This window comes from Anguilla anguilla, chromosome 12 (assembly GCF_013347855.1).
Source record: "Anguilla anguilla isolate fAngAng1 chromosome 12, fAngAng1.pri, whole genome shotgun sequence".
NCBI classification, from domain to species: domain Eukaryota; kingdom Metazoa; phylum Chordata; class Actinopteri; order Anguilliformes; family Anguillidae; genus Anguilla; species Anguilla anguilla.
In genome coordinates this window covers 17,393,874-17,412,450 of record NC_049212.1, presented here as the reverse complement: position 1 = coordinate 17,412,450, position 18,577 = coordinate 17,393,874, and the positions used below count along the sequence as shown (strand labels likewise).

General features: G+C 42.5%; 2 protein-coding genes across 4 annotated transcripts; both read right to left on the bottom strand.

Annotated features, from left to right (window-relative positions):
- Window positions 1-13: 13 nt before the first annotated feature.
- On the bottom strand, window positions 14-5,171 carry LOC118209611 (E3 ubiquitin-protein ligase SIAH2-like). The gene is made up of 2 exons (XM_035385093.1): window positions 4,233-5,171; window positions 14-1,171 (listed from the first exon to the last, which is right to left on the bottom strand). Exons 1-2 carry the CDS (start codon window positions 4,584-4,586, stop codon window positions 614-616), a joined length of 912 nt encoding a protein of 303 aa, XP_035240984.1. The 5' UTR covers window positions 4,587-5,171; the 3' UTR covers window positions 14-613.
- A 2,557-nt stretch (window positions 5,172-7,728) lies between these two features.
- Window positions 7,729-18,563, bottom strand: mindy4b (MINDY family member 4B). 3 transcript variants are annotated; one of them, XM_035384097.1, is made up of 13 exons: window positions 18,350-18,563; window positions 16,298-16,407; window positions 15,946-15,970; window positions 14,495-14,668; window positions 13,834-13,953; window positions 12,168-12,262; window positions 11,261-11,426; window positions 10,813-10,878; window positions 10,575-10,645; window positions 9,839-9,911; window positions 8,990-9,166; window positions 8,609-8,789; window positions 7,729-8,349 (listed from the first exon to the last, which is right to left on the bottom strand). In XM_035384097.1, the coding sequence occupies exons 2-13, from the start codon at window positions 16,405-16,407 to the stop codon at window positions 8,207-8,209; spliced, it is 1,401 nt and encodes a 466-aa protein (XP_035239988.1). In that variant the 5' UTR covers window positions 18,350-18,563; the 3' UTR covers window positions 7,729-8,206. The 3 variants fall into 3 exon arrangements, with proteins under 3 accessions (XP_035239988.1, XP_035239990.1, XP_035239991.1); XM_035384099.1 differs by lacking the exon at window positions 18,350-18,563 and adding an exon at window positions 14,968-15,145 and having other exon boundaries at window positions 16,298-16,350; XM_035384100.1 differs by lacking the exons at window positions 15,946-15,970; window positions 16,298-16,407; window positions 18,350-18,563 and adding an exon at window positions 14,968-15,614.
- Between the last annotated feature and the right edge of the window lie 14 nt (window positions 18,564-18,577).

Here is an 18,577-nt window from a genome sequence, read left to right as displayed (position 1 = left end):
ACATACTGGGTCGAAGGTTTTTCATTGGCTTTAATGCTTTAACCAAATGATTATTCCCTCAGTAAGACACAATTTAACAGGTGATGCTAGTTGGCTTAAATGTATTTACATATTAAAGCTGAAAATGCTTGTTAGACATTGAGGGACTATAGAGGTGCTTAGTGGCAGGCGAAATATCTTGGAATGTAAAGTTGACGTCATAACATAAGGAGCTTGCTATTAAATTAATATTTAATACTCAGCAGATGCAAATAGGTGAGGTAAAGGGTGCCTTATAAAGGTGTTTAATTGCTTTCTTTAATAAAAAGAGAAATTGAGCATTGCTGTAAGATACAAGCAAGAGGTTGTATCCAGTAAAGTGGTTTATTAAAAAACAGACTATGCTTACTGCAGAGAAGCAATTGCTTATTTTAAATATAAACATTAAAAAGTTATGACAAATGCAATATTTTTCATTGCTGTAACAATAATAACATAGTCAAGTCTTCCGACTGAGGTCAAACATTCATTGATGACTCGCAATAGAAAACATTTTTCGAACAAGTTCAGAGTGGATCAAGACCTGTGACCAAATAGATTCCTGTGCCCTCACTCCCATGTGCAGACACAGCCGTTACGCGCAGCAGGTGGATATGGTGACGTTAATGCCCAGGTTTCCGTTCTCTGCGAAAAGGTGGGCAATGGCGGCGTCGAACACCAGGCAGTCGCTGTTCATGATGGCCGTGGCCACGCCCTCGTGGATGGAGCGGGGCGTGGCCTCCCAGGTGAGGCGGCGGCGGTGGCCGTTGAGCTCCAGGCGGTAGGCGAAGTTCTGGGCCTGCTTGCGCGAGCCGATGAGCAGCACGATGGCGAAGAACTGCTGGTGGCCCTCGTACTTCTCCTGCTTCTCCAGCACCAGCATGAAGTGGAAGCCGAAGCAGGACTGCATCATCACCCAGTCCACCGCCCCCGGCAGGTCGATGTCCGTGGCCAGGAAGACGATGTCCTCGCCCTGCAGCGTGGTGATGGACTTGTGCTGGTGCACCAGGTGGGGCATGACGGCCTCCAGCGAGCCCTGCCACTTGCAGGACGCCCCGGGGCAGGGGCAGGAGTAGGGCCGAAACTCGCAGTGCTCCTCGTGCTCCGGCTTCTCGCTGTGGTGCAGGGCGAGGATGCAGCCCGTGGAGGAGTACTGCGGGGAGACAGGGCGGACTGTCAGGCATAAGCTAGAGGCCCTACATCCTTCACTCTACTGCACTCACCTATGGCTTTTGGTTAAAGGTTTGACATGTACAAGAAAAAGCTACACCATGAGTAATGGAGTTCATTCCATGTACTTCGCCTCCAAGACTACAATTACACTGCAGGCCTTGATGCCTGAATTGGATTTTTTGTAGAAACCCAGTCTTTTGTCTATAGTGTTTACATTACACGACCTGTATCATATATGCTGCATGTGGCCTGGTGTTTACATGTCCGTGCAGATTGTATGACGTACACGCACATAGAGTAAGGCAGGTAAGGCTGATATGGCAACAGATGCCAACATAGAGCCCAGTGAAGTTACAATGATTCCGTTCAATGTCCTGCACTTCAAAGGCAGGACTCGCATGCGCATAAGCACATCCTCGGTGCGTTTGATAGTTTGTGCAGTTTTTCAGGCCCTACAAAGTGAACATTTTAAAGAATGCATACATTTGCCCCAAGGTGATCAACTCCTGGAAGTCATCAATGGTGTCAAAAAGAGGTGGCAAGTCATTCAGTGTCTGGGAGTGATTGACGGGTCTCATAGCCCCATCATAGCTCTGAACAAGGACCACAGCAATTATCTTAATTGCAAAGGCTGGCAGTCAGATATCTTACAAGCAGTGGTGGACCATACATTCTGGGAAGGTCTCACAGGCTATATGATATATTATTATCTTTCTGTTTTCTGAGCATAAAATTTAGTTCAGGATACAATGAAACAAGCATTCCTAAAATTTTACCCAGGGCGAATAATCATAATGCCTCTTCTCATCTCCCTTTACTGCCCATCTCTAGTCCTGGCCTATGGTGCAGCAAGAGCAACAGCACCCTCTTCCTGCAACCTATTATCAACCCTAACGCTCGTGCCAGACCACTCTGCTTTTCCATGGGCCACCTTCCTGTCCCCCCCCCCCCCCCCCCCCCCCCCCCCCCCCCTCTCAAGGGGGTCTCTCCCCAGTCCCGTCTCTTTTCTGTTCTGGCTCCACGGTGGTGGGGTGAGCTCCCCACTACAATCAGGGCAGCAGGGACTTGTGACCCGTCTTCTGCCGCAGACTGAAAACGCAGCTATTTAAATGGCACCCTGGACTGAAATCTGAACATTTTGCGTGGGTTTCTTAGTCGTACCTGCGCTGTATCTGAAACTACATCCCCCAACCAATTTTGCTTCCTAATAATACTGCATTCTCTCCCTCTTGCACCTACTGCAGCATCTAACTTCACGTTGTAAGATTATGTATTGATTACAATTATCAGTTGTGACCCTGTTGATTTTGTATCAGCATTGTTCATTGTTTAAACCCGCACATATGCACTTATGTAAGTCTTTCTGGATATGAGCCTGTGTTAAATGCCTAATTGTAATGTAAAATGTAATGTTCCTACACACGTGTTACTTGCATGCGCACACAAGCACATACAGTAATTGCATATAGAATGTTAAATGCTCACATCTCAACACATTCTAATCTCTAATCAATGGCTGGACCCTGTGCCACTGCAGTTAAATATAGAGTGCTCTATAAACTAAACACCCCCCCCCCAACAGCAACGACTACACAGGCCTCTCTCAATGCTTTATGTAGAGACACTGGGGATGGCACAACTGTAAGACGCAGGTAACATGCTGTGTTTGGAGTAAACCGCAACGTGTTTCTCTTACACACATTCAACATTTCATAGTCAGATACAGGTTATTGTATTCAAATTTTGTTTACATTACTTAGCCAATGACTATTTGAGAGGAACAGAACAGCAAGGATTACAGGGTCATGTTACCATAGGAACAGTTATGCCTATGTTTTGTAATCAACAATAACTACATAGACCCTAAATTTCCCATAGATATGAGTGTGTGAGTGAATGGCAAATGAATGTTGTGTGTGCCCTGCAATAGATTGGCGGCCTGTCCAGAATGTATTCCTGCCTCTCGCCCAATGCATGCTGGGATAGGCTCCAGCACCCCCCACGACCCTGCCCAGGATAACCGGGTATAGATAATGGATGGATGGATGAATTACTACATAATTTTAAATATCATTAAATCTGCAGTTTTTTTAGTCTCTTCCTTAATTGAATGTGACATTCTCTGTAAATTTTGAGAAAGCACTAACAAGCACTCACCTCTCCTCTCTGGGGTGCCTGACAGTAATTTCTCTTCTCTCTGCAGCCAACCAGCTGAGCCTCACTGTCATTGTGTTGGACAAGAACAGGAGTAGCAGAGACTTTTAGAAAAGGCTTTTATTTGGTTTAAAACGGGTAGACACTCACTTCAAATAGTGGGGCTGTCTGAAACGTTGCCCCTAAAGTTTGGACACAAGCTGAATGCTTATCTCATATAAACAGAACATTTGTTTGTGCTTATCCAGACAATGCATCTCTTATCCCAATAGGTACTGGTGCAAATGGACTTTTGAGCTTAGCCATGTCTCTGTTGAAACTCGACCGCATATTCGATGGCTGGTTTTGACTCCGGTTATACCGGCCCAACTTGCTAAACACTTTCTGATTATATGACTGAACACGTCAAAAAACTCCTCTTCAACCATATACCAGATGGGCTTAATCTACTCTGGGGTTTATCAACATTAAATTTCCTGTGAAATCATGTTAACCTCAAAAACTCTGGGTGCATACTGCATAGGTAAAACGGACTTAGGAGGCTGCAGGGAGAAATCTGCACTCCCGTCGAAACCTGAACTTGTCAAGACAAGTTCTGAACGGGGCTCCGCCTCGCTGTCACATCTTTTACACACGAATACTATCAGCAGTCACTGGCACAAAACTAAGATTGTTGGAGTTTGTCGCATGTATGTGCAGAAGTTGCAACAGACGTCAATATCATAATTAATCAGGCATCTGCCAAGTTAAAGAAGGACAGTGTTGAAACAATGACAGGTCATCCAATTATCCAAACGTTGAGCAAATAAATCAGAAAACCAACGCAATCGTTGTAGATAAGTGGGTCACGGGAGGTAACAGCAATTGCAAGCGCAACACATACATACCTTGCAGGGGAAGAGGACGGCGGATGCCACCTTCTCCATAGCCAGGTTACGGATGCTCGGGGTGAGCGATCCCCTGCAAGTCGGGCAGCAGGTCAGTTTCTGCCTGCATTGATTGCAGACCAGGTGCCCAGCCTGGCACTGCAGGATCGGGGGAAGGACATAGTCAAAACACACCGGGCACTCGAACAGAGAGGTGAGCTCGTGGTGCTGTGGAGACACAGCTCCAGGTAGAACAGTGGCGAGGCTGGCGTTTGGTCGCACGGAGACAGATGCTTGAGCCGTCGCTGAAGGGGCGTGCTGCTGTTTGATGCAGATCTTACTCGCACTGGGTCCGGTAGAGGACGGACGGCTCATCGCTGGTAAACCATCTAAACTTGCGAATTAGTTTCTAAATCGTCTCGCAAGAGCGAAATTCCAGACAACGACAGTTCTCCCAAATCCAAGCGATCAGACTCTTGCTGATGTCCACATATTTATAAAGTAAGCAGTCGTGCTGTCACTGCTCCACAAGTTTGATCACTCGGTGTTTCGGTTTAAAAACACAGACCTCTTTTTTGTTGAAACAAGATACACTGTTTTGGGAAGATGTGTAAAAAAGGAGAGAATGAAATCAAACAATCCTCCAAAAAAATCCACCGCCTTTCTTCTCAAACGCACTATTCTCGAACATTAGACGCGAACACGACGTAGCCTACTAAATTGTAGGACGCAGCGAAAACGTTGGTACGTGATGACGAGTGTGAGCTCGAGCTGTCATTTCTAGGGACTCCCTCCCTCATGCATGAGCAACATATCTTGGTGGTGATATTATGTTACAGTTTACAGGACGCTTGTGTTTAGATGTAAACATCAGAAGAATCGTTGATTAGGGGTCGATATTACAGGCACCAGGGTTTGATTATGACAATTGTGAATAAACAAAAATAACAAATCGGGAAATTAGGCTTAGTAAATGAAGAATATATGCGGGATGCATTTATAAATAATTCCAAATGTACAAAAATGAAAAGAAAACAGACACGACGTATTTGTATTGCACACATGGGCCACAGCAGCAAACGGAATCAATCTAATGGAAAATATATGTTCACAGATACTTTAGATCAGTAGAACATTTCCCCTCACATCTCTACTGAAACTACAATGTTTTCTCATTTGACTAACGCATGTGACGTCAACGCAAATAGTTGATTGTTGACTCGCTGGACATCCATATGTAGGTGCTGCGTAGCTAATTTTTTTGTTGTTGTTGTTATTTTCTTTTTTGTTGTTGTAATTATTACTGTTTAACATGTCTATTAATTAACGAATAAAAATCGAGATGTGTGCATGCAATACTCATAACGAAAATCTCTCTCCAGCTACCCAACAACCCTGGTTAGTAAGGTTTAAATGGCCAGTTCAGTAACTGATATCATAACGGTTCTTTTGCACAACAATTGTTTTTACACTGCAGCGCTTTAAGATAATAATAATAACAACAACAACAATAATAATAATAATACCTTATATTATTTGTTCAAGTTTGTCTCCAAATATTGTGACATACATGACTAATGAATGCTTTCAGTACTATTTCGTACTTCAAACAAAATTTCCGCTCTCCAAACCAAGCAGAGGTGACTTTAACAAAGCTGCCTCTATTTTGTAAAAAAAAAAAAAAAGAAAAAAATGAAAGAGGAAAAATAACCTTTAATAAACACATTTTGCTATAGAGGCATTGAAAAAAGACATGCTGATTTAGTTTTCTTTAATTATGTGAATAATATTACCATGGATGATGAGTAATTACACAGACTGCAACGATCACCTGAACACACTTCATGGTATTGCATCCTCAACAATAGGCAAATGACAGGCTTTTCAAAGCATAGACATTATAATTTACATTGTTTTTCATATGAGGAGACTAGACTTGCTTGCAGTTTGAACCAAAAAAAAAACAACAACAAAAATTTATGCATTCTGAAAATGTATTTATCATGCTGACACCTGAGCCATAATGCGAACATTTAAATAAAGCCAGAGAACAGATTAAAGCAAAACACCCAGACTTGAGTGACTTATTTTCAGTGTGCATCAGAGAACAATGTGGTGTATTCAGTGCCAACACTGTTGTGTGTGTAATGGCAACACAAGTCTTTCCATAGCACCTTTTTTTTTGCAAGTATCAGATACTGCCATCTGACACTTGTTTAAATTTCCATTTTTTTGTTTACAAATGGTGTTACACCCCGCCTTTATCTAATGGCATTGGCTGTTTACATACTTTATGAATTGGTTTTCACATCATGATTTTTCTCTACCATTCCAGGCATTTACATATTAAAAAACAAACAAAAAAACTCAAATATGAAATTAATTTGAAAGCCCAGGTGGAATACCACATGGGAAATGAAGCTGCCACTTCCGTATCAAAATCCCTAGTTAAGTGAATTTCCTGTACTGTATGCTATGCATTTCCAATGAGATGCAAACTTTCCTTCATTAAATGTAACAAGATAAAACATTGGAAAATGTTTGTAGGGTGGTCTTTGCATTATTTTGTGATTAAAAAACCCTTTTGAGGAAACTTACAATCAGGGTAAAAAAAAGTACATAAAGTAACTGCAAATGTAGGTACCACTACATGAAATGCTATGAAATGTAGCAACTTCATGGGACTTTTTGTTCAGTATTAATTCAGGAATTTCACTTTTGCATTGGTCAACCAATTCTGTAATTAAAAGGGTTTAATTATTGACAAATAATTCACAAAACAGGCTCAAAACCTTTTTCTGATAATTGAATTCTTATTTTCCTCAGTTTGATGAAGGAAAGCTTGTATTTTCATTGAATATTAAGAAGAGACACCACAGGTGAAAATAAATTTTGGCTGGATAGGTCAAAAGATATTATGATATTACACTTCTACAACTACTGTAGTTTCATAAAATATCTGAAACAATGAACACGTTTAAATTGTTAATTAATATGTTTTTATACCAGCTTTGTCAAGTATACTAAGCATAAAATTATCTTTAATGTCCATTTTCTGATATATTTTGCCAATTCTATTTTATGGGGAATTTTATGTGAAAAATAGTAACAAAAAAAAGTTTTTAAAATAATTCATCAAGTAAACAAAATTTTGAAAAACCCCTCTGTGTATTTCCAGCTATTGAGTTATTCTTCCCATTGAAACAGAAAAATGAACTCTGACTTGAATCCACTGAGAAAAAGTGTTTTAACTAATATGCAAATGTGTAGTTTTTAATTATTAATGAGATCATTTGCATGTGTTCCTAAAAAAAGTCATAATACAAAACATGTTTACATTTGTGTCCACATTCAAAATATAAAATGTAATTTTTATCGGAGGAAAGGAATTTTTTTCTCTATTCACCTGTGGTACCTCCCCTTAAATAATGGCTTTGGAATGGAGTTCTATCCTGGAAGCTGCTTGACCTCACTTCCCAGTATATTCCAGCATATTTAGTGCACAGAAGCATATTAAGGAACGGGTCAGTTTTTAGGTTTTTTTTTTTTTGGCACAACGTGAGTGGCTCAGGCTATTATTAAAATCCCAATGGAAACTCCACTATTGTGCTCTGCTGTTTGTGGACACTGACCCTGTGCTTTAGTACTGAGGTTGCAGACTGTGTTGTGTTGACAGGGATAGGTTTCTGGGTATTGAGTTTTTTTTTTTTTGCTGTCTGATGACAGTGCAGTATTGCTTTGTGTTTTGGCAGTGTGTTTCTATGCGTATCCTGTGTCTATGCTGTTGCTGCGTGTTGATAGTGGTGTTGTATAATGCGTGTCGTAATGTCGCATTGCACTGTAGTACAGCACTCAGGCTGCTCTCGTAGTAGTGAGCATAGACGCTGGGTTGTGCTGTTGACCAATATCTCCTGTAGTAAAGGAAGAGTTGACCGTGTGACCTGTAGGTAGAACATAACGGTCAAAACTACCAGGTCACATGGCGCCTCACCAAGTTAGAAAAAAGGAACTGTCCCATTCCAGTCAATGGCTGCCCCTTCCCATTTGGTCCTGATAGTCATCTCCACTGAAGGGAACCTCTTCTCAGGGTCCCCCAGGGTGCCCCCATCCCCCATTTCCCAATGATGGGAGTGGGTGTCTGAAAGAAAAAGCAGAAAGGACTCAGTTAGGGTGAGCTGTATCTCTACACAGCCTTCCCGACTGCCTCTTACAACTCTGCCCAAACACAGAAAGGCCTGGCAATAGAGCACCAGAGGAAATGCTGTCTTGTAAGTATAGGCATGCAATTACAAAAACTCTAATATAAATAATTTTGTGTGCATGCTGATATGATCTTAAGTATTCCATACATTAAATGTTCTTTTATGATTGTAGATGTAAAATTAGCTGTGCTTTACCTATGGTCAGCAGTGCAGTGCTTCTTTGGGACGGTTGGCCATTATAGAAGTACAGGTCAAACAGGTGCTCCATCTTCCAGTCGGACAACAAGGAGCGCTTGGGACTGAACAGTATGCTGTAGGTGCCATTGATGCTGCAAACCCAGATGGGCAACTTGGGTGTCTTCAGCATGCTGCCGACCTGCACAGCAAGAGAGGAGAGGTACTGTCATTTTTGGGAGGGAGCAGCGTGCCTGTCCATCTGTCCATACAGAGGACCTGGACAGACTACATACCAGTTCTCACATGTATACAAGCGTGACTCAGATGTGTACAGGTGAACTCAGGTGTGTACAGGTGAACTCAGATGTGTACAGGTGCACAGTAAAATGGCCACCGTACCTTTGGCAGCTGAGAGTGCTCCACTTGCTCCCGGCTCCAGTACAGGTACCCAACATCGCTGCGGGACAGGACCCCGCGCAGTGGCTGTTCCAGGGGCTCCCCGTGCTCGTCATACTGCAGAGTCCCATTGAACATATTTGGGCTGGCCCGACCCGTCAACAGCAGGTTCATCAGTGCCTGAAAGACACACCGAGCCAGTTGGACACACCAGCGTCACCAGCACACAGGGTGCCAGCTGGACAGGCTGGCACACAAGGAGCCAGTCATTCACACCGTCACACAGAGAGCGGCACAAAAACACCAAAACATGGGGAAAGAGATTATCAGACACGTAAAGGCCTGTGAGACAGTCAAACAGATTTACGTAGCATACTCCAGTGTTTGGATATGAAGTCACTGTTAAGGCACAGCTCAGAATAGAAAAACTATCCCATTGTCAATAACATGGGTTGGTTTTGTACTACATTGGAAGAGGGTCAGACACCTGGCATTTAAAGTGTGCCACTGGGACAAGCTGGGGCTTGTTGGCCATTGTTGACTGTGGATCAGTTTTATTGGATGTTTGCTTTCGTATAGCCAAGCCCCTTCGCCAAGTTACAGTTCAGCACCTTCCACTTATCCAGTCCCAGGCACTCGGCTGGGGGTAACTGCTGTGGGACTAGGCTCTCAATAGGGAAAGCCCCGCTCAGGGCAACAGATTTCCACATGGTACCCCCTTCTCTATTCCGCTGTACTCCTAGGAACACCGCTAATATAGCAGCTGCTGCCCCAGTTACAGCAGAACACATGCAGTTAATGAGGAAAGGCCTGCTTCCCTCCAAATCCCTCCACTGAAAATACAGTGCTTACCTGGCGACACACAAAGTTGCCCAGACTCGGGTATAAGAGGTGAGAGGTGGTGGAGTCCAGGTCTTCACTCAGCCTGTCAGAAAATAACAGTTTTTTTTTGTTAAAAAAAATCTATGTAATTGATAAATAACTCTCAGCCTGTTTGAGTTCCTCCAGTGCAGAAGCTAGCAAAGAAGCTGTGGCACATAAGTAGGCCACCTTGTTTTTTCATCAGAACCATTTCCACTCTCCCATCTTAACTGCAGGTCACCTATACCTGAGGGGAGCCAGAGGTATTTCCACAACAAACTGACAGTGGCTGGATGTACATGAAAGGTGGGTCAGTGGAAACCTGGCTCAGTGTGATTTTGCAGGTGGGTAAGCGGTGTTTACAGTCGTGCAATTGTGCTGTCCTGGTGCTGTGCTGAAGTGCATGGTGTTACTGTTCATCTAAGGCTGTGTAAAGGTGATGTTTATACAGCAGTGTTCACCAGTATGCCTGCGCTGGTCTGATGCCACCAAAAAAACTGAGGTGCATAATATAGCAAAGCTGATCTGACACGCACCTCTCTGAGGTATGAATGGGGTTGTTTCATTTCTCTCTAAACCATCAAATATCTTTATTGAATGGACTTGGGACTTAATGTGTTCAGGTAGTAATTAATGTGCTGTGGTTCTTCAGAAGCAGGTTTAAAAGGATGCTGGGAGGGCAGCAGTTAAGCCACCCCCAGTGTACACAGGGCGGAGGGGCTCGTACCTTTCAAACGTTCTGGAAAAGATGAGACTGTACAGGAACAAGATGACCCCATGACTCCCCTCTTCTTTAAACTGTGGGTCCAGGAGACGGTTGTCACTAATTAACCTAAAACTACAGTAACTCTTCTTTTAACGGTACCATTCCATTGGTAATGGTGAAAGGGCTGCAGTTTTGCTTACTGGGTGAAATGTTTTGTATGAAAGTCAATTTGTTGTGTTTGGCGGTTGATCTTACTCACACACTGTATGTGCTCATATATGAATTTCCGAACGTCCTCCTTCTCATTGAAGTTGAAAAGCTGTAACTATAGAATGGAATTTAAAAACATTTTAAATGTAAACATTTGAATAAAATGCTTTCGGCAACTTTCCAAAATATAGATTACTCATTGGCCCATAGGCCCTCTGTGTGACATGGTAAATGGTAAATGGACTACATTTATATAGCGCTTTTATCCAAAGCGCTTTACAATTGATGCCTCTCATTCACCCGTTCACACACACACCAAAGGTGAAAGGCTGCCATGCAAGGGACCAATTAGCTCATTGGGAGCAGTTAGGGGTTAGGTGTCTTGCTCAGGGACACTTCAACACGCCCAGGGATCGCACCGGCAACCCTCCGACTGCCAGACAACCGCTCTTACCTCCTGAGCTATGCCGCCCCGTAATGAGCAGGGTAATACTTGCCCTCTCTGTGAGGTTGTCCTGTTTGTAGTCCAGGTGTGGGGTGGAGCTGTGTTCAGAGGTGACCAGAGAGACTGCCGCGCTCTGCTCCTCTCCTGCGGTCCACAGGATGTCTGTGAGGGCCGCGGCCAGCGCTCGCTCCTGCTCTTTCTCGCCCACCTCCCTCAGGCTGCAGTGAGAGAGAGAGACAGAGAGCCTATCTTCCATTTTCTGGCATTTTAGTTCAATATAACCTTCTGCAAGTCATTACTTTGTTCCTGTATAAAATATGATACATTGATACATTGTTGTAAATTCCTTAATATCTACCCATTTCTGGCTCCTATTAAAATCTTCCTATTTCATTTCAGTACTTAACGGTTTGCTTCTCCTGCCAGCCTGTATCACTAGCAGTTGTAGCAGTTTAGCTGGATAATATAGCAAGTATACAGCCAAATGCCCTGACAAAACCAATTTAAAAACTGGGTTCTGGAAACAGCTCAATAATTGGTAAAAAATATATTGCAAAATATTACAAACTATCATTATAGTTTATGTCTAATAATATTCCTGTGACAACTATAATATGGGAGGTAAGCTTCAGATTATTTTATTTGACATAATTTGACTTAGTTTAAAATAGTATTAAACTGATCTGTGCAATGTCTGGATAGCTGACACCTCTAATTAGATTGATCCCTATGATGTATTTTGATGTCAAGGGGACAAATGCGTAACTTAATAGGCACATGGATTAGAGGGAGTCATACCAAGCCACATATCACTGTTTCAATGTCCTAAGAAGGATCTTTCAAGGAATCAATTTCCTGTTTAAAAAGCTCCACTGTGATCCTCCTCCTCTGTGCTTGAATTTCTCGCAGGCAAATGAAAGAGGGCCATTGGTTCAGGTGTCTAAAAGCCCAGTACTCACCTCTGCATGCAGCAGTCAGAGCTTGCATTTTGGGTGAAGAGCAGGAATTTAACGATATTGGCCTGGACCGCCATCTGAATGGCGCGAGCTCCACCCTGCGGGAGAGCAGTGGCGGTTATTGCTGTCTCGCCACAAACGGGTGAGAATTCTGTTCTGAATACAAGAATGCACTATCCTGTCCTTCTAGATCCACGTGAGCCTCAGCTCGCCTGTGCGTAAGACTTACAGAGTGATGAGAAAAGCCTGGGAATGCATATGGGAGATATATACCCTTTCTGAGTCAGAGTGTTCCACACTGCTGTTGTTGTACTGGGATGCATGACCTTGTTTTCCCACTGTGTAAGACACCTTCAGACATCATGACTAAACAGTGACATTGATACTTGCTTAAACTGGATACCCAATGTTCGCTCAGTTTAATTCAGTACTGATAAGGACAGACGTGATGCCAGTGAGGTAATTAACAAATTGCTGTTGATTGGCATCGTCTTAGGGAGACAACTTTTCAGTCTGAGGACATTATAGGTCCTAAGGGCTGGAACCTGACCCTCTCACTGTGATACAATTCCCACAAACAACTTGGGCTAATTAAATTCCTTATCATCTATGTAACAGTAAAGGGTGCTGTTTTAGCAAAGTGGTGTATGTGTGTGATGTCCAGTTACATGCAATAAGACCTTAAAGATAGCCATCATACAACTCTCTGAAGTGTGTCTGTGAACACAAAGTTATGGCCTTCCAGCGCAACTGCATTTATCTGAATTGTATGATTTATTTAATCAGTTAAATCAGTTTTTACCTAATCAGTTTTGCACTCATTCATCAGAGAATAGTTATTTATTTTTAAGTCATACTGAATTGTTTAAAGAGTTTTATTTCCTTGTTATGCATATACTGTATTCTGGAAGTTCTGCATTTATAAGAAAAAATGCAATGTACAGTACCACTTATGTGAAAATTATGTTTAAACTCAAACCCACAACCCCTCCAGTAATTAGTCTAGTATGTCAGCTACTGGGCACATGATGGCTTCCATTAAAACACAGGATTGTACAGCCAAAAAACATCACTCCCATCTCGAAATAATGTGATCTCTCATGCACTCTTACTAAATCATTTCCCTGAGAATGGGGGCCGGTACATACATGCCTGAGAGGGACGATTGTTGTTTTAATGTTGTGTTCATGGATTGTTTAAGTGATCTCCAAAGCTTCTATCGCTGACCACCTCTACACACTGCTACTTTTTGACTAGTGCTGAATGCAGCTTTAAACAAAATATTAGCAGGGGAGTTTTGACAGCCGCCCTTTTGCTATTTTTTTTAAATAATGCAAGTGTTAAGTAGGTTCTGCTTGTCTAAAAATACTCATGGTGTGACAACAGACAACAAACTGGGAAACATCAAACAAATGTGTGTGCATCCAGAGCCTGGCAAGTGAGGCTCCATACACTCCCCCAGCCCACCAACCCTCCCGCCATAAACACTCTCCCACATGAGATGATTTAATGCCATTTGATCATCAATGGTCAGATCTCACAAAATGTAAATCATATATATATATATATATATATATATATAAGAACAGTTTAAAATAGTTTGATTAACAATATGCATGTGTGAGTTCACATATATGTGTTGTATTATTTATTTATTTATTTTACTTACCCGCTCTGTCTCCAGGGCATAAGACAGGTCTGAGTATGGCTCTCTGAACTTGAAGAAGGACTTTTTCCACTCATAGTTGAAGATATGAAAAGTATTCCCAAAAAGAACCTTTCGGAGGTTCTGCAATATAAAATAAAAAGAGCAGTGAGGTTAGTTGGGGTGAGCCTGAAACTGTCTGACCTGTGGGTTTTGTATCCACCCCACGTCTGTAGAGATGAACACGAGCATCGGTCCAACAGAACCAAAATCAACTGGAATTTACAGCTGCTTTCTGCTTCAAAACATCTGAAGTATCTTTCCTGCTCAATAATGTGTAATAGTTACTGTTTCCTCCAGGAATAATATTACATATATACGCAAATAACTAAATTGTATACCATAGTCTGTACAGTACGACACACACACACACACAGTGTTTACTGAAGGAGAATTGCTCTCGTTTCCTCAAACCATTTTCCCTGGAGCACCCTCTCTCCCTCAGTCCGGTTCTTAAGAGGCTCATGAATAATTGATTAGCTGTACTCTGGGGCTTTGTCCGTGATGCAGGCCGGCGTGGGCCGATCTCAGCCCGGGGAGCGGGAGGAGAGCGGCGGGGCACACAGCTCTGGGTTCGGGTGTTGGGTTACGGGCTCATGTTCAGGAAGCAGCACGCCTGACTCACCATAGCCATCTCAGGAGCGACGGGCAGCCCGCCCAGGCCAGGGGACACGGCCAGCGCTCGGGGGATGGAGTAGGGCGGCGTCAGCAGGGTGGTGTTTTCCCGGGACGGCCGGGAGCCGGACGGGGGTCTCCCTGTCCCCTCTTCTCCATCGTCCTCTGGTTTCCCCTGGGGCTTCTGTCAGGACCAGAAAGACAGCTGTTTGATTATGATAACACCTGCTCACACATGCAATCCCACACATATGTTCTTTCCTCCAGCAGTTCCAAAGTCCCCACAGTCTTTGAGCTGCTTCATGTTATTGTTGACCTGTGAAAAACAGATGAAATTCCTCTAGTCAATAGGACAGAAGTGGGTGACAGCAATTCAGGCGACCCTACTTATATCGCAGCAGGTGACAAGCTGAGAAGAGAGTGCTAAGCATCTTGCAAGCTTCAGAAGTGGTGATGTCGGTGGAGGTGATGGGTGTGACTCACGTCCTGGTTCCTTTGCACCTCCGTCTGCAGGATCTCAATATAGCTCAGCCTGGATGGCTGCAGTGCCCTAATGGTGTTCAAGACCTCCTGGTGGTCCGCCATCGTCTGCAGCAGAGTGTCTTTGGGGAGGCGGTGCCAGACTGCTCATACCCACATGCACCCACAAGCACACAGTGAGCTACGGCGTTCACAGTATGATTGAAGAGAAAAAGAGAGGCAGGAAGAGGGAGGGATAAAGAGAGAGCGAGCCATGTAGTGTGTGGAGTAAAATTATACGTCCTCACTGTTGTCTGTGCCCCGGGAGATATCAAATTCACTGACAATATCACATGATACACACATTCACGCACACAAACACACACACACACAGCTCCTGACTGATTGAATATGGCACACGGCTACCTGAGACTAGTGTCTGTGTAGGATCAGTTATCCCACTGTAAATGCCGGCTGTATAGACTGCATTATGAAAGAGTGGTTAAGACAGAAGTAGATGTTTAGACAGCCGCCCATGACAGTGGTCACGGCATTAACAATGAAAAGAGCGACACGTGTTCCTGTCCCAGGTGGGGTTCTACTGTTGTCCCCTCGAGCAAGGAACTTACTGAAAGCATAATTTAAAACCCTGTCAAATCTGTAGCAGTGAATATTTCTTATAAACAAAAGCAATTGCCTCTGGGTTAGCTAGACTAACTTTAAGTTGGACAATAACATGATAAACAATTTCAACAACACAGTGTAAATAAATGTAAGAGTAAAAATACACACAAAAAACATATTTTAAAACAATTTAATTACTGCAATATTTTCTCATGGTTTGTCTGATTGAACAAAACAGTGTAATTGTGCGATTTAAATTAGGACTCCAGTTAGTAACATATTAAGACTACAAGGAATCAACGGAAAGTAATTTATATGGGATATTAGAGAAGGGGCATGCTGTTTAATAATGTAGCTGCTAGTTTAAAAACAGCTTACCTTAATGCAATCCTGTAATTCCAACCTACGAATACAAGAGACATGCAAGAGATCGTATTGGCTTGCATATGGGACCAAGTCAAAATATATGGCTTAGAAATACTACTTATTTTTCTATATGTCTATAGGCTGGATAATTAAACAGGATACTGCACCAAGGATACATTTTATTCTTAACGTCGTCGACACGTTTCACTCTGCTCCCTTTAATGACGGGTTGATTATCAAATTAAATACATAAAACCCTTGTTATACAATGCAAGCCATAGCCGATACTGAAATACTTTTTTAAGCAGGCGCTTGCCTGATATAGTTGTAAATAAATGAATGGAATGCTATTCCCTGCACTCACCCGCGAGCATTGAAAATCTCCCTCCATTTGTCCAGGTCAGATATCTGACTGAGTATGTCGTCCAGTTCCGTGTTGGCATGTGGAACATCGCTGTCGGCGTCGTCCTTCATCTGTGACAAGTGGCACAAATCAGCGCTGTTCGAATCTCAAGCATGAAAATTCGTCAGTTGGTGACATACAACAGCCGCGCGAGGTGGCGCAGGCAGTGCGCGCAAAAGCGCGGCGCGGTACAAATGGTCGGTGTTGGTATGTGTCCCATCACTGCTTGACAGAACCCCCGCAAACCCTCAATTACTCTTTCAGACCTTAATGAATGTTTCAGTAGATTGTGAAGCACTGTCATGCGTTCATGGCCCATCACACTTCCACTGTTTGCGTTTTAATGAATGGAATGAATGGGAATCAATATTATTCCCATTCATTAAAACGCAAACAGTGGGAGTGTGATGGGCCATGAACGCATGACAGTGACTGTTGATATTACTAAAATTCCGTATGTGAGCACAAACAGCAGCTATTTTTTTAAAGAATGTATTTTACGCTTCATACGCTGCTTTGAAAAATCAGTCCAACAATCAAACATTTTAGCCAATTCTACACGTTCACAGATACTGAAATCAGACGTTTAAGTCTGAACTCTCCTGCATTAATTCCTGTAATTTGCCAAATGAACAAGAGAGAGATGGAAAGCAGTGCTAATATACTCACCCTCTCTCAGATTTACATAACATCAATACAATGGGCTATTGTTATTGTTATTGTAATGTCTTTTGTGTTTATTTGTTGCCACAATCCCCTTTGGATTAAGCAGATGTAGTGCACATAGTATTCTCAATAATATACTATGCAAGTATAAACAATAATTAATCCAGAATACACAATGTTAACCTCAGTGTGGAAGGGAACCTCTGATGTTTCACTTTTCAAGATATTATTTCGCCTCAAGGGCATAATTTATGTCCCCCTAATATTCAAACTGAAGTTACACCGTTGGTTGATACAATCAATAGAACTGTCAAAGTACAGACAGCTGTGCTGGGATCTAGACTGACATTCCTGCTGCTCAGAGTTCCATCACTCCTATTATAGCTATGCATTTTTACCAGATGGGTTGTTGACACTTTTCTAAATAGTGTGTGTGTGTGTGTGTGTGTGTGTGTGTGTGTGCATTTGTGCATGTGTGTGTGTGTGTGCGTGCGTGTGGCATAGCTCCACATTTAAGTTGTGACATAAAAGAACTGAAGGTTTGGATTACATCCACAAAATAACCTGTTCTTATTTTTTTGGCTGATGCACCAAGACCATTTACACCATTGGTAAAACTATTAAGGATGCTTATGGGAGTCATGCATTCCACTATATTATCCTTGACCTGGGAAGTGGACCTGCAATATTTTGATCTCTTGCCCAATTCTTTAATCATTATATAATGATGTAGCCCAGACTTTCCACTTGCCCTTGATGGACCCTGGTTTTCTCCATGTACTCCTCAGAAAGGAAAAGTAATCAAATATGCTCCCGTTAACAAGGAAATGTAATCAAATAAGCTCCTGCTATTAGACAGTAAATGCTGAGTCTTCAGGAATACAGCTAACAAACCCAACAAGGAAATATAATCTGGGTAAGTGGGATCTGACACTTGTCATATTCCACATAGTATTCATAATAGGCCACATGCACAAAATCTGACTGAACCTCAGACATTAAATGGCAACAAAGCAAAAAAATGTCTATAGAATCTATATTAAACTGCATGTAGAATGTAATCCATATAGTCTTCCTGTATCTTTGCATTGCATGTACTCAGTAAAAACTCATAAGACTCATAAAAACAAAGACTTGGTAAGTGGCACATTTATAAAAAAATAAATAAATCTAAATATGAAAAGTCCACTGTATGCTTTCTGATGATAAGAGAAGCCTATAGTATGCATTGAATGTCTTAGAGAATCTGGGACTGCAGTTCCCCAGTCCCCAATACAACGCTCACTAAAACACTCATGCCATTTATCAGTACTGCAATACAGAAAATTCAAAGGATTAAAAATTTACCTTGAATCTTGTTGTTCCTCACGGAGAGAAAATTCAGACAGGTGGACAAGCGGACAGACAGGTGCGTTATAGATGATGTTTGCAGCAGTAGCTCAGAAACTATACATTGAGTTTGGGGAGGCTAGTAGCTGTGTGAAAAGAAAGCAAGCAGTGTTTATAGGCTTCTGTGCTGGGTGGTGCTGCATATTCAGGAGGTAATAATGCCTAACACACAAACTTGCTGAATTC

What these genes read in the sequence shown, in the direction of transcription:
- mindy4b (XM_035384097.1), bottom strand. Translation starts at nt 16,407, where the DNA reads ATGAAGGACGACGCCGACAGCGATGTTCCACATGCCAACACGGAACTG. An exon ending in GAGATTTTCAATGCTCGCGG is followed by an intron (nt 15,971 to 16,297) that starts GTGAGTGCAGGG and finishes TTGTATTCGTAG; the next exon opens with GTTGGAATTACAGGATTGCA. An exon ending in GCAACTTTGTGTGTCGCCAG is followed by an intron (nt 9,167 to 9,838) that starts GTAAGCACTGTA and finishes TGTGTCTTTCAG; the next exon opens with GCACTGATGAACCTGCTGTT.
- LOC118209611 (XM_035385093.1), bottom strand. Translation starts at nt 4,586, where the DNA reads ATGAGCCGTCCGTCCTCTACCGGACCCAGTGCGAGTAAGATCTGCATC. An exon ending in CCGTCCTCTTCCCCTGCAAG is followed by an intron (nt 1,172 to 4,232) that starts GTATGTATGTGT and finishes GTCTCCCCGCAG; the next exon opens with TACTCCTCCACGGGCTGCAT.